At 34.7% G+C, this 21,379-nt stretch overlaps 2 protein-coding genes across 4 annotated transcripts; one reads left to right on the forward strand and one right to left on the reverse strand.

The window, feature by feature from the left end:
• Positions 1-9,887: 9,887 nt before the first annotated feature.
• Positions 9,888-21,122, forward strand: LOC126720436 (uncharacterized). 3 transcript variants are annotated; one of them, XM_050422951.1, is made up of 8 exons: positions 9,888-9,931; positions 14,917-15,274; positions 15,351-15,501; positions 16,421-16,601; positions 16,703-16,786; positions 17,198-17,305; positions 20,040-20,309; positions 20,804-21,122. In XM_050422951.1, exons 2-8 carry the CDS (start codon positions 14,944-14,946, stop codon positions 20,903-20,905), a joined length of 1,227 nt encoding a protein of 408 aa, XP_050278908.1. In that variant the 5' UTR covers positions 9,888-9,931; positions 14,917-14,943; the 3' UTR covers positions 20,906-21,122. The 3 variants fall into 3 exon arrangements, with proteins under 3 accessions (XP_050278908.1, XP_050278907.1, XP_050278909.1); XM_050422950.1 differs by lacking the exon at positions 9,888-9,931 and having other exon boundaries at positions 14,729-15,274; XM_050422952.1 differs by lacking the exon at positions 9,888-9,931 and having other exon boundaries at positions 14,729-15,274; positions 16,436-16,601.
• On the reverse strand, positions 10,915-13,299 carry LOC126721259 (uncharacterized). Its single transcript, XM_050424313.1, has one exon. The coding sequence runs from the start codon at positions 13,297-13,299 to the stop codon at positions 10,915-10,917; it is 2,385 nt and encodes a 794-aa protein (XP_050280270.1).
• Positions 21,123-21,379: the final 257 nt, after the last annotated feature.

Genomic DNA, 21,379 nt, shown 5'->3' on the forward strand with positions numbered 1-21,379 from the left:
ATTTGTTTGTCTTTTATAAACTATAATTTGTTATATTGTTATTTCATTAATTATAAAATTATTAATTGTTGTTTAGCCTAACATAATTTAATTTTTTTGTCTTTTATAATGTATTGGTTAATTAAATTATTAATTATTGTTTATTAGTTACTTCCCCCAATTAATTATTCGTTAATTAAATTATTGTTTATACTTATGTATTAATTAAATTAATATTTATTTAATATTTTTATATTATAATATATTTCATTTAAAATATATTTTTGGTGAATTTCTTGCTCATTTGTGATATTTTCATCTAAATTTTGTGTTATATTTTGTTTATTACTAATAACAAATTTATCCATTGATCCTTTTTGAGACTCAATTAGTTTTTCTTCTTTTTTTCTTTTTAAAAATTTTTCATATTCAGATGCATATTTTCTAGTAGACATTTCTAATCAAACAATATATTTATAAAAACTAAAAAAAAAAAAAAAAAAAATCACTTTCAAGTGTAGAGCAAATGAGAAATAAAACTTGATTTATATAAACAGTATTGTTATAGTTTCACCAAACAATAACAAGTTTTTAGCAATCTTAACCTGCATAAATAAAGATTTATTCATTATATTACCAATAACTAAAATATATATATATATATAAAAACACAAGATTAAAAAAAAAAATTAAAAACAACACTATACAAGCCCAGCGCCCTAGCCCAGCCAAGAGGATGCTTGCCAAGATGGCTCCCACAAAAAACATAAAACAAATCCTATTGCAAAAAAAAAAAAAAAAAAAAAAAAAAAAAAAAAAAAAACTTGAAGGCCCAAACGTGGTGAAACATCCAACTCACTGCCCAGAAAAAACTTAAGGACACATTTGGTAGATTGTAATAGATACTGTAATGTAATAGATATTCCTATGGTATAACTATTCAGTTGTTTGGTTATATTTTTATTACAATGAATAGTTATTCTTTATGAATAGTTATTTTTCAAAATGAAGAATAACTATTCCTTATTAAAAGTATTGAATATCTATTCTTTCACCTTATGTAATAACTTTTTTTTAAAATTTATTAAAAAGCCATTAGTTGCCTCATCTTCAAAATGAAATAAAATAACTTTTCCTTGTTGTTAATTATTAACTCTATTTTGAACACCCTAAAATAAGTGTATTTTACAAAATTTGACTTAAAAATGATTTAATTACACATTCTTTTTATACTCTACTAAATTGTGGATACATATTCAGAATTCTATTCCTAAATGGTCACCAAACTAATGAATAGTAATATTTATTACATTCCAACTTAATGTATTCATATGTAATAATTATTATAGTGTACCAAACATGCTCAAAGTCTTTAACAAATCTAAAGAAGAGTCTAGAGAAAGGCAGAAATCCAAGTACCTCAAAAGTCAAAAGTCAAAATCCATTCAGCGATTCTTCATTCTGTAGAATCAAAACCCAAACGCAGTAGCCAAAAAAAAAAAAAAATGAGATTGGAGGAAGCTTGGTCTAGGGCCAGCCTTGACAATGGGAGTGGAGAGAAAGAATGAGAGAGGCGGAGAGTAAGAGTTGAGAGAAAAAAGTAGAGCAAGAATGAGAAAAAGAAAGGTAAAATTTTTAGGGATTTGAGGTTTTTTTATTTGTTTTGACAACTTGTAATTGCGTATATTGGGTTTTTTATTTTTATTTTTTAGAATTCATGGGTTTGCTACCATGTTGGGTTTGTTTTACCTTGTTTTTATTCTTTAGATTGGGTTTGTAATCTGTTGTTTAGGATTGATGTTGGGCTTTTTTTTTCTTGGTGGGCTTGCTCTATTACAATTTTTTTTTCTAGATTTTAGTTCAAAAAATTTTTTGGGCTTTTTTTTGCTTGAAAGTAGAACAAATAATTTTTTTTAATTTTAAATTTGAGGGTATTTCTAATTTTGGTTGAGGGTGTTCATAATTTTTTTAAGGGTAAACAAATAAAAAAATTTTAATTATTATATATAGTTTTTTTTTTTTTTTTTACTGTACGTGGTGTCGCCACTGGCAAGATTGGCTGTGAGACTTGATCTAACACGCAATTGAGATTATTAGGAGATATTAGATCATAAGGTTTAGCAATGTTCATGTACTAATAATCTATAGGAAAAAGGAAAAAAAAAAAAAAAAAGTAATTTGGAGTCTTTCAAAAGAAAAAGAAACATAATTGAAAGTTAGCAATTTTATTAAGGGTCTGTTATTTTGTTGAAAACTGAAAACTGAAAACATTGTAACAAAATAATTTTTAAATGGGTGAATAGTGTCGTGAGACCTATTTTTAATATATATTGTGGGGCCCGAGAATTTGTGGGCCCGGCCCACTTCATAATAGGGCCCAAGATCCAAGTCAAGGAGAATAATTTCCGAGGACGCAAAGTAAAAATCCAGACAATTCCCAAATATATGGCCGAGGACGATCTTATGCTCGGCACCTCACAAAACGCCTGAAGAAAAGGACAAACTTAGTACAGGGGCAGGACAAGGGAGAAAGCTGCCAACACCGTAGTATAGAACCCTGCATCTGACAGGCCCATACTCCAAACCATGCTATTTAACTTTTCCAACCACCCCCAACCACTCTATGTATGGATTGATAGGACAGGTCTATACCCCAGAAAGTAAAACTTACACGTGGACACTGAAAAGGAAGTAAACACTAGTATAAAAGGGAAAGAGAGCCAAGGGGAAGGAGGATCCCCAAGAGGGAGAAATCCTACAAAAGGGAGAAGGGGAAGGATACTACGCTCCTCAGACGTGGTCTGAGGACTTAAACCCTACAAGATGCACCGACAGAAGGCTTAGTTAGTCAAGCCAAGTCCACCCTCGTATAAGCTTCCATAAAAATCACGACTAGACCGCTGTCCGGTGACCAAGGTCCAGCTTTTCAAGCCCACACTCTACAAATTATATTGTTCGGGCCCTTTACATACGAGCCCAATGTCATTCTTGGATCGTTAATAATCGTGTCCCTACATATATATATATATATATATATATTTTTTGAATAAAGTAGTTGTAGGTCTTGTGAACAGTATATGAACAGTGCGTGAAAAGTCACTTTGTTCCCTAAAATTGAAACGCGTGCAGAAAAAAAAAAGGAAAACGTTGAAAACGCATATGCAGGTTCGTTCGGAGCCAAACACATAGTACCCGTTTGGATTGCGTGTTTTATGCGTCTACGTTCAGTGTTTTGGGTTTTTTTTTTTTTTTTTTTTTTTTTTTTTCAACGCATGAACAGTAAAATCACATGAATTTACTGTGCAGAGACAAAAATCACTGTTCATACATTTAAAAATATTAAAAATGGGTTCTATGGTACTATTTATACATTTAAAAATTATTTTGTTACAGTGTTTTCAGTTTTCAGTTTTCAATTTCAACAAAAATAAGTTCAATCCAAACTGACCTTATTTACTAAGTCTTTCGAAAAACCCACTCTCTAAAAATTATGATTACCACACAGAAATCAAGAAAGAAGCTACAGGTACCCAAACACTATTTTTTTTTTTTTTTTTTTACTTTTCACATAATAATAGTATTAAAAGTGAAAAATAATTTATTTGACAATCACAACTTCTAGCTACAAGAGGAGAAATTCAAATATAGAATAGGAAAACGCAAAATACCCAGGTATAATCAAATTTAATGTTTCTCCCCTTTTTCACTATTTCCCATCATTCAAATAGAAATTGAACAAAAAACAAATATAAATTGTGGAGAGTATAAAAATAAAATATATAAAAAGAAACAGAGAATTCACAAAGAGTAATGAATAAGAGAAGAGACAGGACCTTGAGGATGCGGATGGATCATGTTGTCAAGGTCAATGAGTTGAAGAGAGAGAGCCAGAGAGAAACAGTCGATTGAAGAGAAAAACTATGGTGGGATTATTTAAGCAATTGTGGACAGTAGAGAAATGTTGATATAATTGTAGGAGTGGCGTTGGTAGAAAGATATATTATTATTTAAGCAAAGCTAAAACGTTTGACAATTCAACTACCCAACAAGTGGACTGGACTTCTGTTTAAAAAAAAGAAAAAAAAAAAGAATGGGTAAAAGAGAAGATATATATATATATATATATATATATATATATAGAATTCTTTGTTTAATTACCTCTTCTTCTTCTTTTTTTGAGAAAAGTTTAATTAGCACTCTTAATTCAGGTTATAGACACAATATTTTCACAAAAATTTTATAATAAAATTTATATGACAAGTTGTTAATAGTAGATAAAAAAAATGATAATATCACTAGTATGTCTAGATGAGAACTAATAATAATTTACTATCTAAATTTTATTATGAAATTATTATGAAAATATTGTGTCAATAGCACTATTTTTTCTAAAGAAATATAGCACACTAATTTAAAAAGTTTAAAAATACAATTAAATGTCACAATATTTTCACAATAAGTTTTTTAGTTGTAGTCAATCTTAAATATTTTATTATTTATTTTATTTTGACAAATAAAAACAACTCAACTATCAACTGTATTGAAAATTTTGCCAAAACTTGTTGTATTTTAACACGATTGTAATTTTTATTTAGTAATTTTCCCTTTTTTTTTTTTTGGTAGAAAGTAATTTTCCTTTGATGGACATGTATCGTGCTCAAACTACCTTTTATTTTAATTTTAATTTTTTTATCTTCACTTTTTTCTCATCCACCTGTTTCTTCGCTATTCCCATCAAATATATATATATATATATATATATATATATATTTTCCCTAACCACTTGTCTCCTCTTCACCTAAAAAGCAGTTTTTCTTCTTTCACCCAAAAGACAAAAGGAAAGAGATATATTACACACACACATAAAATGAGAGGAGAAGAAGCGACAGCAAAAGAAGCAGCAGCTCGCAGTAGAAGGAAAAGAAGCCCGCAGCAGCAGTGGGTTTATGTTGGAATTGAAAATTACACATTTGATTTAGAATTTTGTAGTCTATTTGGTGTTGAAGTGGGCCCGTGTGTGGCTTGAATTGCCACAAGCCCAAGTCAGTCTAAGTCACCTTAGTTGACCGAATCCTATTTGTAATAGGAACCTCTTCAGCTGACTTTGACATATATATATATATATATATATATTAGGTTTGAGATTAAGGGTAGCCGTGAGAAATAATTCCTAATAACCTAGCAGTCACATAAGAAGAAAGAATAGTGTTTTCTTGTCTTGTAGGTGAGAGAGAAATATTATAGCCGCAAATTGTACTCTGTATTTTCCCCTAATGATAGTGAAATCCTTGTAACTCCGTGGACGTAGGCAAATTGCTGAACCATATAAATATTGTCTTGTTTGTGTGATTGTTTTCTCTATTTGTTTTGTTTCTCACAGGTTGGGATTTTGGTTAAATTCCCTACAACTGGTATCAGAGCTTAGGGTTAGGTTTGAGTGGGAGCAATGGTAGAGGAAGCAGGAAAGGCGTCTGGAATAGAAAAGTTTGATGGCACAAACTTTGGATTTTGGAGGATGCAAATCGAGGATTACCTTTATGGGAGAAAGTTGCATCTGCCGCTTCTAGGGGAAAAACCTAAGGCTATGAAAGCTGAGGAATGGGCGCTTCTTGACAGACAAGTTTTAGGAGTTATTAGGTTAACTCTGTCTAGGTCTGTTGCACACAATGTTGTAAAGGAGAAGACCACAGCAGATCCGATGAAGGCTTTGTCCGGTATGTATGAAAAGCCGTCTGCAAACAACAAGGTGCATTTGATGAAGAAATTGTTCAATTTGAAGATGGCAGAGAATGCATCAGTAGCACAACATCTGAACGAATTTGACACTATCACAAATCAATTGTCGTTTGTAGAAATTGATTTTGATGATGAGATTCGTGCTCTGATCGTTTTGGCTTCTTTGCCAAACAGTTGGGAGGCAATAAGGATGGCAGTAAGCAACTCTATAGGAAAAGAAAAGCTCAAGTACAATGATATACGAGATTTAATTCTGGCTGAAGAGATTTGCAAAAGAGGTGCAGGTGAAACCTCAAGATCTGGTTCTGCCCTAAACCTTGAGACAAGAGGCAGAGGTAATAACAGAAATTCAAATCGGGTCAGATCAAAATCCAGAAATTCTAATCGGAACAAAAGTAAATCTAGATCAGGCCAACAAGTACAATGCTGGAATTGTGAGAAAACAGGTCATTTTAGAAACCAATGCAAAAGTCCTAAAAGGAAGAATGAAGATGATTCTGGTAATGCTGTAACAGAAGAGGTACAGGATACATTACTTCTTGCAGTAGACAATCCACTTGATGACTGAGTTTTGGACTTAGGAGCTTCGTTTCATACCACTCCACACCGAAAAATCATACAGAACTATGCTGCAGGTGATTTTGGTAAGGTGTATTTGGCTGATGGTTCAGCCTTGGATGTTATGGGTATGGGAGACGTCCGGATATTGTTGCCCAATGGATTTGTTTGGTTACTGGAGAAGGTTCGACATATTTCTGACCTAAGGAGGAATCTGATTTCTGTTGGACAACTTGATGATGAAGGGCATGCAATACTATTTGTTGGTGGTACTTGGAAGGTTACAAAGAGAGCTAGGGTATTGGCTCGTAGAAAGAAAACTGGTACTCTGTACATGACCTCAAGTCCAAGAGACACAATTGCAGTTGCTGATGCAAGTACTGATGCAAGTACTGATATAAGCCTATGGCACTGCAGACTCGGTCATATGAGTGAGAAAGGGATGAAGATGCTGCTGTCAAAAGGAAAATTGCCAGAATTGAAGTCCATTGATTTTGACATGTGTGAAAGTTGCATCTTAGGAAAGCAGAAAAAAGTGAGTTTTTTGAAAACTAGTAGGACACTGAAGGCTGAAAAATTGGAGTTAGTACACACTGATTTGTGGGGGCATTCTCCGGTTGCATCCCTTGGAGGTTCAAGGTACTACGTCACTTTCATTGATGACTCAAGCAGAAAGGTATGAGTTTATTTTCTGAAAAATAAATCTGATGTATTTGAAACTTTTAAGAAATGGAAGGCCTTGGTTGAGATAGAAACAAGTTTGAAAGTAAAATGTTTGAGGTCAGATAATGGAGGAGAGTACATAGATGGAGGGTTTAGTGAGTATTGTGTTGCATAGGGAATTAGGATGGAGAAAACCATTCCTGGGACACCACAGCAGAATGGTGTGACTGAGCGCATGAACAGAACTCTCAATGAGCGTGTTAGGAGTATGAGGTTGCATGCTGGACTACCAAAAACTTTTTGGGCTGATGCTGTTAGCACTGCAGCTTACCTGATAAACCGAGGACCATCAGTTCCCATGGAGTTCAGACTTCCTGAGGAGGTTTGGAGTGGTAAAGAGGTAAAGTTTTCACATTTAAAAGTTTTTGGTTGTGTTTCTTATGTTCATATTAATTCTGATGCTTGTGGTAAACTTGATGTAAAGTCTAAAATATGTTTTTTTATTGACTATGGTGATGAGAAATTTGGCTATAGGTTTTGGGATGAACAAAACAGAAAAATCATTAGAAGTAGAAATGTGATATTTAATGAACAGGTTATGTACAAGGATAGGTCAACTGTAGTGTCAGATGTTACAGAGATAAATCAAAAGAAATCTGAGTTTGTCAACTTAGATGAATTGACTGAAGGTACTGTCCAGAAAAGGGATGAAGAAGATAAGGAGAATGTAAATTCACAGGTAGATCTGAGTACACCTGTACCTAAAGTCCGCAGATCTTCCAGAAACATTAGACCTCCACAGCGTTATTCACCCACTCTAAATTATCTCCTGTTGACTGATGGTAGTGAGTCAGAGTGTTATGATGAAACCTTACAAGATGAGAACTCAAGCAAGTGGGAGTTAGCCATGAAGGATGAGATGGATTCCTTATTGGGGAATCAGACATGGGAACTGACTGAATTGCCAGTAGAAAAGAAGGCTTTGCACAACAAGTGGGTATACAGAATAAAGAATGAGCATGATGGTAGCAAACGTTACAAGGCCAAATTAATTGTTAAAGGGTTCCAGCAGAAGGAGGGCATTGACTACACAGATATATTTTCTCTAGTTGTGAAGATGTCAACAATCAGACTTGTACTAGGAATGGTGGCTGCAGAAAACTTACATCTTGAGCAGTTAGATGTGAAGACAGCATTCCTTCATGGCGACTTGGAAGAAGACCTTTACATGATTCAGCCAAAAGGGTTCATTGTTCAGGGACAAGAGAATCTAGTCTGCAAACTGAGAAAGAGCTTGTATGGCCTAAAACAAGTTCCAAGACAGTGATACAAGAAATTTGACAGTTTTATGCATAGAATTGGGTTCAAGAGATGTGAAGCTAATCACTGTTGCTATGTTAAGTTTTCTGACAATTCTTACATCATATTATTGTTGTGTGTGGATGATATGCTTATTGCAGGGTCTAGTATTGAGGAGATTAATAATCTGAAGAAGCAATTGTCCAAACAGTTTGCAATGAAGGATTTAGGAGCTACAAAGCAAATCCTTGGTATGAGAATCATTAGAGACAAGGCTAATGGTACATTGAAGCTTTCACAGTCAGAGTATGTGAAGAAAGTTCTTAGCAGGTTCAACATGAATGAAGCTAAACCAGTGAGCACACCCTTGAGTAGTCATTTCAAACTAAGCAAAGAACAGTCACCGAAGACAGAGGAAGAAAGGGACCATATGAGTAAGGTGCCCTATGCCTTAGCTATAGGAGCTTGATGTATGCTATGGTGTGTACAAGGCCAGACATTGCACATGCAGTGGGAGTTGTGAGCAGATTCATGAATAGGTTTGGAAAGCAGCATTGGGAGGTAGTCAAGTGGATTCTGAGATATCTGAAGGGTTCATCAGATACATGTCTTTGCTTCACAGGTGCAAGTTTGAAACTGCAGGGTTATGTAAATGCTGATTTTGCTGGTGATATTAATAGTAGAAAGAGTACCACTGGGTTTGTTTTTACTCTGGGTGGTACTGCTATATCATGGGCTTCAAATCTGCAAAAGATTGTCACTTTGTCTACTACAGAAGCTGAGTATGTTGCAGCAACTGAAGTTGGAAAGGAGATGATTTGACTACATGGTTTCTTAGATGAATTGGTAAGAAGTAGGAGATGGGCATTCTACATAGTGACAGTCAGAGTGCAATCTTTCTTGCCAAAAATTCAACTTTTCATTCAAAGTCGAAGCACATACAGACAAAATACTACTTTATTCGTTATCTTGTTGAAGATAAGCTGGTAATACTTGAGAAGATTTGTGGATCTAAGAACCCGGCAAACATGTTGACTAAGGGTGTCACTATTAAGAAGTTGAAGCTGTGCACAGCTTCAATTAGTCTTCTAGCTTGAGGACAGGAGTATGAGTTGCAGAGATGAAGGATTGTGTTATGGAGGATTGTGGTTGATGTTTGCAGCTTGTGAGCCCTTAAGGGCTAAGGTGGAGCTGATGGAGGAGTTTACTAGTGTAGCTTGATCAATTCAAGCCAAGGTGGAGATTTGTTGAAGTGGGCCCGTGTGTGGCTTGAATTGCCATAAGCCCAAGTCAGTCTAAGTTACCTTAGTTGACCGAATCCTATTTGTAATAGGAATCTCTTTAGCTGACTTTGACATATATATATATATATATATATATATTAGGTTTGAGATTAAGGGTAGCCGTGAGAAATAATTCCTAATAACCTAGCAGCCGCAAGTTGTACTCTGTATTTTTCCCTGATAATAGTGAAATCCCTGCAACTCCGTGGACGAAGGCAAATTGCTGAACCACATAAATATTGTCTTGTGCGTATGATTGTTTTCTTTGGTGTGTGTTTTCTCTATTTGTTTTGTTTCTCACAAGTTGGGATTTTGGTTAAATTCCCTACATTTGATTAGTTAGAATTCGGAAGAATCAAAAAGAAAAAACCAGTATGGGATTCTTCTTTTGGGTTTCTTGAAATTGGTGACAGGTATTTTTTATTTATTTATATATATAGAGAGAGAGAGAGAGATCTGGCTATAGAGTGAAAAGAAAGTTTTATTTTATTTTTTTTGTGAGTATAAGAGGAAAGGAGGGAATATTGGTGGGACCTTGATCCACCGAAATGTATTTTTTGGTTATACCCATCTGTAACAGATGAACAATATGCGTAATGCGTGTATGGGCCCAAAGTATGCGATTGGAAAGTCAAGAGTGGGGACAGGAGTTCAGTGTGTGTGTGTTTTACCTTGTAGCAAAAAACACCAAAACTGCCTCTATATTTGCTAATCCAACATGGCAGATGACAACACACATTGCTAAAGTGACATCTGAAGATAGACTTGTTGATTACATAGCTGAAGATGCAAAAATAAACTTGGTTATTTTATACACTTACTTTCTCTCTCCTCTGTGAATGACCTCTTAATGGAGAAGTTTATGTACCTTTTTCATCTCTATGAAGTATATGTACTTTATACTTTCTTTGATTGGCTAAATTCGGGATTATAAAACAAAAAGTAACGCCCATGAATGATCATAAAAAAAATGTTTTTTTAGAAAACAAAATATGGGAACTTAGGAAATAAGTTGAATTCCATAGCTTACTTCAGTTTCAGGAAAAAAAAGTTGGGACTTAGCAAACAAGTTTATCTTTATGGATTATATCGGTCTTCATCATATATAAGAGAAGCATGTATTGTACTAATATTGAAGTCAGGGACGAACGCAGGATTTTAAGCCGGGGGGGCTAGAGATAAGCAAAATTTTTTTTTTTCAAATACGCATCCATATAGTATTAATAAATGATCAACCAAGACAAATACCCAAAAATCATTGTTTCTTAGTATATTAAGATACAATCTACTAACAAAAACAAAAGATGCGAAACACTATTGTTTCTTAATATATTAAGATACAATCTACTAACAAAAACAAAAGATGCGAAACACTATTGTTTCTTTATACAATCATCTATGAAAAGGGAACTCGACGCTCTTTCAAATCTTCAAAATCATCTACTATTGAATCCAAACTAAATGTCGAAGCTATATCCTTTTCAATGTATAACATCAAAGAGTCATTCAAAAAGTCATCTTCCATTTTGTTTCGAAGTTCAGTTTTGACAAGTTTCATAGCTGAAAATGCTCGCTCTGTAGTAGCAGTAGAAACTGGAAGAGTAAGCACAAGTATCATCATTCTATAAACAAGTTTGTAGTGTTCTGAATTTCCAGTTCTCACTAACCATTGAGATAACTCAGATAAACTTTTCAATTTTTTGAACTCTGGATCTTGGACTACATTATGCTCAAAATGATAAAGCTCATTCTCCAACACTTGTTTGTCATAATCTGTGAAATCTTGTGGATAGAAATTCTTTACCAACAAACAAAGATCACTAATTCTGAAAGATTTTAATGCCTCTCGAGGTTCTAAAGCTGAGCTAAGCCTAAGCAACTCCATTGCATCTTCATTAAACCGATAATTTAGTTCCTGTAGTTGAGAATCTATTGTAGCATAAAAAATATTTACTCGATAATGATGCTCATTTGTAACGTTATCTGGTTGATTACGAGCTCGACCTCGCCTCGCAACATAACGAGCATTCATATCCAGGACATCAATGCGATGCTTCTCACAAAATGATATCACAGTGGTGAGTAAGCCATCCCATCCATCATCTCTAAATTTTTGGATAAGTGCTTTAGTAGATGAAACTAAATGCATAGCATTTAAAATGTCTTGAGATTGGCTTTGCAAAGCTTGACAAAGTTTATCAGTGATCTCCATAGTTTCCTTCTCAAGATGCAAGATGAAAACAAATTCAAATGAAGTTAAACCTTCATAAGCTGACTCTCCTTCTGCCCGATTTTCTCCATCAATTGCACCATCAATTATATTTTGTAAAACTTCAACAGTTGAACTAAATATCCTTAATAAGCTAGAAACTGATCTAAAATGTGAACTCCAACGTGTTTCTCCAGGTCGTTGTAAAGTGCCAATTTGATTAAGTCCACTTCCAGTCTCAAGCTCTTCAAGATCAATTAAACGTGCTATTTCATTAGCATTGGCAACTTTCAATTGCTCATTGCGCTTGCATGAAGCACTAACAATTTTGATCAGAAAAAGCAATATAAGAAAAAAATGACTAATGGGAACAACTTGTTTTGATGCTTTTACTAATGCCAATTGTAAGCGATGTGCAAAACAATGGATATAGTAAGCATATGGGCAATCATTCAAAATCAAAGCTTGTAATCCATTCCACATACCTCGCATGTTGCTTGCTCCATCATATCCTTGCCCTCGAATATTTTGTATATCTAAGCAATATTGAGATAACAAAGAATATATCCCCTTCTTTAGAGTCAAAGCTGCAGTGTCAACAACATGAATAAGCCCAAAAAAGTGTTCTTTCACAAAGCCTTCTGCATCAACATATCTAAACACCACAGCCATTTGCTCTTTCATGGACTCATCACGAGCTTCATCAACCATTATGCAAAACTTTGCATCACCAATTTCTTCCCGAATGGCCTTCTTCACTTTGGCTGAGAAAACATGTAGAATTTCCTTTTGAATCCTAGGTGATGTGTAGGTTGCATTTTTTGGAGCTTTTTCTATTATTTCAGCAACCTTCTCATTCCAAAAAGTCACAATACCCAATGATTCATGAAAGTTCCCACGATTTAATGAACTAAAACTTTCATCTCGACCTCTAAAAGCTATAGCTTGAAAGGCAAGATATCGCACAATAAAAATTGTGGCCTTCAATTGCAACCGATTATTTGCAATTTGTTCAGTAGTGAAATGATCAACTACTCTTTGCAAATGCTGCGATTGGTTCATCAAATCCTTACACATTTGCTCAGCAACTCTATGAGCTGAGTTAGGATCTTTTCCTATATGAACTTGAAAAGAACAATCTTTGCCCCCAACCTTTTTCCAATTTCTAAATCCACCAACAATAAATGTATTTTGTCCCACAACCACATTTGGATTATGAAAGACAAAGCAGGGTAGACAATAAGCTGCATCTGTTGTAGGAGAATATTCAAGCCATTTTGAATTATTTCTATACCAAGAAGCTTGAAAACTACGATTCTGCTTTCCACTTTTTTTGAATGTCTCTAGAGGAGGTTGGTGCGGACCTTTTTTAATGTAAGCCCGTCGAATTTCATCACGTTGATTAACATGATATTCCCATATTTGTTTGCGTGTTCCGGGATCATAATCCAAAGAATCAAGGTCAATTCTTTGAAATTGTGTTTGAGAGATTGGAACATTCGCATTTTCCGGAATTGGAACATCCGCATTTTCCGGAATTGGAATAGCAACATTAGTTGTTGGCAATTCCATGTTGACTTCAGAAGAATTTGAAGTTGAACCCTTTCTTTTGAAAAAATCAAGCATTGTAGTTGATTTTTTCATGATCTACAAATAAAATAAAAATTATATAAGAATTACCGTTATTTTTTTAAATTTGTGTGATAATTTCTTATATTATATGATTTTTTTTTTTCTTTTTGTCTTTTATCTGCCTTTAATATCTTTGTGTTTAAACTGCCTTTATTTATGTCTATGTGTTGTCTCTTCCTTTATTTATATCTTTTATGTTTTTTGTATCTTTGTATTGTCTCTTGTCTTCATCTTCCTAATTCTGACCCACTAACCCAAATATCCAATAAATCCCACTACAGACAGTCAAGCACTACTCACAAAAACTTTTCTTAACTTTACTTTTTTGTTTTTTTGTTTTCTCCCCTGTCGCTTGTCTTTGCCCAACAGCAACTCCACACCACTTTTCCCTATTCCCTATTATTATGTCCAACTAATGTCCAACACTCCAACTACCGGTCAACAAAAGGCACAAAGCATCTGACTCTATCTCTTTTCTATTTCTTTTATCTATATAATGCAAGGCAGCAAGAGCCACAGCCCACAAACACAGTCACAAAGCCAAAAACCCAAAAAAAACAAAAAAAAAACACACAGTTCAGTTCAGCGGCTTCAGCCGCAGCACAACACAAGCAGTCAAGCACCAAATCAGTTATCAGTAAAAACTAAAAACACAAACAAGAAACACTCAAACACCACAAGCAGTAGCACAGCTGCATAGTTTCTTAATTTCTTTGATTCTCAGAATCTCAGATCACAGATTCACAACACAAGGTTTTGAAATTTGAAGGAAAAGATAAGAGTTAAAGAGTAAATACCTGTGATTCTGTGAAGGCTCGAAGCTGGGCTGGGCAGATCGGGAAACGGCAACCGGCGGCAGCAGCAGCAAGTTGATCTCGTCTCGCGTGGCGGCGTGGCCCGCGTGGGTCTCGCTCGAAGCAGCTGGGTTCGCTCTCGCCGGCGTGGGTCTCGCTCGAAGCAGCTGGGTTCGCTCTCGTCGGCGTGGGTCTCGCTCGAAGCAGCTGGGTTCGCTCTCGTCGGAGTGGGTCTCGCCGGCGTGGGTCTCGCTCTCGCCGCGTGGCTCAGGGACTCTATCGCTCTCGTCTCTCTCGCTCTCGTCTCGCTCGTCTCTCTCGCTCTCGTCTCGCTCCGTCACGGTCTCTCACTTTCCTTTCTGTTTTTTTTTTCTTTTTTTTCCTTTGGTTTTTGCTTTGGTTTTTGCATTCTCCGTTTGGTTTTGGACTGCTGAGGTTGAGATTTTTTCTCTATTTTTTTTTTTTTTTTTTTTTTTTTTTTTTTTTTTTTTTGTGGTGGATTGACATGGGTTATGGCCTTATGGGCTCTGCTCTGCTCTGAGCTGGCCGGATTATGGGCTAGGGGAAGGGGGGTTCATGCCGGATGATGGGCTAGGGGAAGGGGGGCCGGAGCAAAAATTTCAGGGGGGCCCAAGCCCCTATTTTTTTATTTTGAAAAAATTTTACTTGCTAAAAAATTTTTTTTTTGGGCCCAGGGGGGGCTCGGGCCCCCTTTGCCTTGTACCTGGGTCCATCCCTGATTGAAGTGATCATTTGTTTGTAGTAGCAGTAGTAGAAGTTCATAGGTATTATGGCCTACATTCCTCCACACAAGCGTCACTCATACGAAGCTGGTAGTAGTAGTGATAGGCATAATAGACCCTCACCAATCCCACTATCGCTTGTTCCTCAATTCAGGAGAAACCTTAATTTGAGGTTGCCACCCAAACCCTTTTCACAAAGAAGTGGAAAGATCGTTTATAAGTATGCAGAGCAGGCTATTTCCACATGGTTTCCTGTTGGTTTGGATCACAATCACCAGTTTCCATCTTCTGTACATGTTGACTCTGTTCCCTTGCAGCTTTTTGAGAGAACAACAGGAATAAATCCACTAGTTTTGTTCAACAACAACAATCATCCAGGTAAATGTTACTATTTTTCTGCTCTAATTTTTTTTGGTAACTAATTATTAATAATGGGTTTGTTGGTTTTGGTTAGTTGAGCAAGTGAGGAGTCCATGGGTGTATATAGCAGAAAATGTTGTGTCAGACTTGCTTTCTTCCTTCGAAAATGTCAAAAATGAAATCTTGGACTTGGAAGATGTCAAGCCAAAGTTGGTTGCTAGATTTGGAAAAATTCTTTTTCATGAGTAAGTCGTGCTTCTATTCTACTCTCTGAGTTGCTGTTTTTGGTTAGTAGTTTTTTTTTTTTTGGTACACCCTATGAAAATCTGATTCAGTATAATAAAAAAAATGTGAAATAATGAGGTTGGCACAAAGAAGTGAGTGAGATAAATCCAAAAGCATGAGTATTAGGATGACACTTATTTGTTATGCACTTTGCTACCTCAAAACTAAGCAAGGCATCCTGGCCTAGAGCTTTATCTCCTTGTATTTCCTTAAGCACATCTAGCACCTCTTCTTTCTTGAACTTCCTCTTATGAGGAGGCCTGTACTCTCTTTAAAAGAGTTGGCTTAGTTAAAAATTTCTGATGCAATGATAGTGATTTGTAAATGCCATTATTTAGTGGATGTATTTGCTAGCAGTCAGTGATTAATAGGTGTTTTGACTTCCTTTATTTGTTTTTTGGTTTGGTATTGGTAAGTGAACATAAGCACTTAATGGGTCTTGAACCCATGAACTTGGCCTTTCACCCAATTCTTATGGCGAGAGCATTTAAGCCAGCGCTCATTGGCAACTTCTCTAATAGATTTGATGCCCTAGATTTTGGCTAAGTAGCAATTTGAGCCCTTTGGTTTCAGCCTTCGATAAGAATCCATGTGCTTGCACAAATTAATCCAATGTCACATCTGAGTGTCAATAGATTGACTGATCAAACAATTCATTTGTTTTGGCAACAACATCTGGATCATTTCATATCCCATTTAATAAATTGTACTAAATTGTTTGAAGTAATGAATGTATTGATATTGATGTTTTGTAACTTCGAAGATTTCACATATCAAATTTGTAATAATAGAACCCTTTAATATACTTGGAAGAGTTAAGTAGCTACAACTTTCTCATGTAATTTCTCAAAAAAAAAAAAAAAAAAAATTCTCATGTAGGAGCCCTTCAATCAGCGAAGAAACTACAAGAGTAGGTTTGGCTGCAGAAACTACATTGAGTAAATTGAGGAGATCATTTTACACAAATATTCCTAGTTCATATATGGAAAACATTAAGGGAGAAGTTGCCCAAAAGATTATAGTTGATTTTGAAGAGGAGAAAGATTTATACCATGTACAGGTATTTCTTTTGCTGAATACCTCTGCTTATTATTTTCACAATTATGCCTTTTGATTCAGTTGGCCACTGACTTCCCCAATTTACTTTCTCATTTTGTATAGTTGTCTGATGCCACACTACCAGATTCAACTATTTCTTGCAAATGCAGTGTGATAAAAGAAGACAAAAGGCTTCAACTTTGTAAGGCAAGTTTTCTGCTTAATATTGATGCACATTGCATTCAAATCATGCTTAGGTCTGAACTTGTTACCCGGGTTGCTGATGATTTGTTTTCTTCTTGTTTTATTATTTTTATGTGACAAATAAATCAATTTAACGTGAAAAAGTATAGAGAGAAAAAATGATGAGGTTTAGTATCTCCTAGTTGCTGCCTTTTCTTTTTTGGATAAATGGAATTTTTCTTACTATTTAAGGTTTGGGATTTGATTCATTATGGGGAGAGAGAGAGAGAGGGATTTGGGACTAGCATTGGTGAAAAAGAAAAAGAATCTCTGATTTTTTTTTTCCCCCTTTTTCTAGGTATATTTGACTTTCCTTCCAATTGTTTATTATGTGTGATTTGAGACTTATGTTCAAATGTCACTATATTCTTGTAGATTGAATTACACCCATTGCGTCATATGGTTATAGACATATCGTGCCTTGATAAAAACTTAGACCTAAGGCTGATGCTATCCACCAAGAGGACCTTAACAGCTCTCACTGTAAGTTTCATGTCTATATTTGCTGTCATCTACGTTATTTTACATTATTTCACAAAAAAATTGGTCATTTTCATCCCAAAATCATTCCAAATCAACATAGTCTTAAAGAAAACTACACAAGGAGAAATCTTTATGCTGGAGCTTTTATGCAACTGAATCACCCATTTCCGGAGGAGAAAATATGTGGTATAATTTTCAATTGTTATGCATAGACACGTGTCTCTTCAGGCAAGAAACTTACCAACATCCACCTGAGTTTCCAGCAAAACGTTTCCTCTAGACGAACATGAATTTGGTATTTGCAAATAGAATAATGTTTCTATAAATCAAGTTTTAGTCTTGACTTCTAAAAAAGTTTTTTTTTTTTTTTATGAGGTAAAGTTTTGGTCAGGAAATGGTTTCACCTAACCTAAAGATTAGGAATGGTAACGGGTCGGGTTCGGGCCGGATTTTTCTATATCCGGACCCGACCTGCGGGCCAAGACCCATGGCCCGGACCCGGCCCGTTAACTAAGCGGGTTTTTTTCCCGGGGCCCGTGGGGCGGACTGGGCCCAATTCATGGCCCAACCAAAAAAAAAAAAAAAATTTCAAATCCAAACACAAACACAGATCCAAACACAATCACAAACACAAACACAAACAAAGAAATCACATACACAAATTTCAGATCTACATTTTCACCACAAAATTTTCAGATCTATGATTTTCATTTTTCCCTTTCAGAAATCATAAACACACACAAATACAAACACAAATTCACATGATTGAGGCGAACTGAACCCAGAAAAAAAATGGAGACACTGCGAGATCGGCGAAGGTGAGGAAGAAACAGCCTCCTTCCCTTCTTAAATCTGTCGGAACGGCGAGGATCTTTAACTATTCTGGTATCGGTACTTCCATCTGTCAGAAACGGGAGTCCTGCTAGCTTTTTTCTAATGAGTTCGTGATGTTCATCACGCAATACATACGGCTTGTGGCTGTGCGTGTGAGATCATTGAGAGATGAAGAGATGAGAGGCAGTGATTGAGGGAGCTGAGGAGATGAGAGGCGTGAGAGGCATGAGAGGCTGAACTGAGGAGAGGAAATGAAATTTTAGGGTTTAACTCTATATATATATATATATATATAGAGAGAGAGAGAGAGGAGGGTAATTTAGTAATTTTATATATAATATAACCGGGTCGGGTTTCGGGTTTTTTTAATAAAACCCGGACCCGCTTCGGGTTTTTTTTTAAAAACCCATACCCGACCCTATTCTTTATCGGACCGGGTAAAATCCGGCCCATTAAGATCGGACCGGGCCAGGTATCCGCGGATCGGATCTAAATTGCCATCCCTACTAAAGATTTAATTTTGACTCATTTTCTATTTGTTTATTTATTTACTAGGCTTTTAATCACAAGCTTTGCACGTGAGAAATTGAGCATTTGATAGAATAATAATAATAATAGTTGTGTGTTCAAAAGCTTTATACAATTATCTACGATGAAATAATTAGTAATAATCCTTCAAATTTTAACATTATTCAAAGTATGTAAAGAAACAAAGCAAATATATATATATACACACACTAGGGAAAACAACAATAGACAAGATATAAGGATGGCACCTTTTCTTTTTCCTTGGACTTTTTAAGCAGAGGTGAAGCAAAACCTGGCCTAATTGTCTCCCAACCTTTATTTTACGGCAAACTAGAAGATGCTAGTAAGTAAGAGCAAGAGGTGTGCATTAAAAAAATCTAGTTAGAGTTAAAATTATAATGGTTGAGCTAATTGTATATAATTTTTACTACAAAATGGATTATTTATATTATAAATAAATTAAAAATAATAACTTCATTTTTATAAGTAATAAAAATAATAACTTCATATCTTATGAACTTATTTACAAACTAACACAATCCAATCTTAAGTCTGTATAAGTATAATTTTTTTTTTATATATATAATTATATAAGTACACTTTTATACATATACACACATGAACATATAATATTATGTATACTTAAATCAATGATTGTACTCTCAAGTTTGTTCACAAACAGATTATTATGTTGGAGTTGACTTATTTAATAGTTAAGAGTACTTAAGCTTGAACTTGGTTCATTTACTAAATAAACAAACACAAACAAGATATTTCCCAAATCGAGCTCAAATTGTTTATAAATTATAAATAACTCGGTTCATCTACAGCCGTAGGACATGTGTGTGTGCATTCAAATGCCTATGTATACACATGAAAATAAATATAAAAAAAAAAAACATATTTTTATCATGCTGAAGTTAAGTTTAGGTTAAAGTTTTATGGTCCTTATTGATAGAAAATTTAAGATTCATAATATTAATTTTTTCCCTCTACACATTTTAGTCGGAAGGATGAATTATCATCATCATCAATATATATATATATATATATATATATATATATATATATATACATATGATAAATTGTTACTAGAATTGGGAGAGGGGGGGATTTGTACCTTAGTTCTCCTTATAAAGGAGACCAATCAATGGCACTAAGCTACAAGGATCCTGACATTATCATCTTCTTTTGTATGAAGCAATTGGACTAAAAAAGAAAAATAGAAGAAAAAAATAGAAAAAGAAAAAATTTGAAAACAGGGGTGGAATTGGACTAATCTTACCATATGGGATAGTTTTAGCATGGTATTTCTTTCTCCTAGGAGTCTAAGACTTAAATTTGTGACCAAACTAATTTATGTATTCTCCAGGATGATGAGATGCAAAGCATTAGAAGTCTTATTAATTCTGCAATTCTAGATCCAGATGTGAAGGGTGGGTTGAGATGGCCCTTGGGGAAGGCATCTTCTGGAGGTAGATATTGTGTGGTGGGGGTTTGGCACACAATAGCTAAAGATTATAAAAGTTCATCATTGAGCCTGAAAGTGAGACATGCTGATCGATATGATTTTAGAACTTCAACCGGGGAAGCTACAAGGGAGATAAATTTGAAGCTGAAAAACATTGTCTCATTATTACAAGTAAGTAACGTATATAACTGAGATGCTTATTATAAGTGAATAAGGAGCTTAGTCCATGAAATCTAATTGAGGAACAAATGTCTAACTAGATTTTGTTTTGTTACATTCTTTCCTGTAAGGACCATTCCATAACTTTACTTCAAATTAAATTTTGCCATCACATCATTAGATTATGTGTTCTATTTCATATGAATTAGATGTTATTTGCTATCAAATCCATAAATTCATACATTTAATGTTTTTGTGATTTAGTTAAGTTTACTAGCATTTTATAGGAGATCCTAAGTATTTTAGGTTTTATTTTCTTTAGTTCCAAGTTAGTGTTTTATCAGTTATTATCTTATTAGATTTTTAGTTTACTAGTCAAACTAGGAGTCTGACTTTAATATTGCTTATGCTTTACTACAGCATATAGATACAAATTGGGATGGGTGTCTTTTTCTCTTTCCTTTATTTCTTCATTATGTGTTATGAACTCCTCTTTCAATTTTCAGGAACAGGAGGTTGTTGAGGTTAGTTCGGTTGCCAAGATGCTTAAAGACCACTTGAAATTGATATGGGATCATTTCTTATGCTGTGAACATTTTTTGACATGAAATAGCAAAAAAGGTGGCGAAAAGATAAAAACAGAAGAGACACCATACGGAAAATGGCGGTTTGAATATTTTTGATATGTTTATGGTGTATTTGCTTACATCTTATGGCAATTTGAAGGCAATGGGCATTGATTCAGGATTGTAGTTTTTAGTATAAGATGATACGTCATCTTGTATTGGTCAAAAAACTATTATATCATAGGGTCTTGTTATCAATTATTATAAAAATCCAATAAACTTTGATAAAGAAAACGATTAAACCCACTTCCAAAGACACCAAACATAATCCAATTGCATTTTAAACATAATTAGTTGCATTAATCTATGGGAGAAAACATTGGTATACTTTTGCAAGCTAGAAAGTATTCCAACATGACATAGGTTGAGTCCAACTCTAAGTGACAAAATGAACCCTTGTTAGTAGGATTTCACACAATAACTTAGCTTGGTTCTACTCATTCAGTTTTTCAATCA

Source organism: Quercus robur, chromosome 4 (genome assembly GCF_932294415.1).
Source record: "Quercus robur chromosome 4, dhQueRobu3.1, whole genome shotgun sequence".
Classification (NCBI taxonomy): domain Eukaryota; kingdom Viridiplantae; phylum Streptophyta; class Magnoliopsida; order Fagales; family Fagaceae; genus Quercus; species Quercus robur.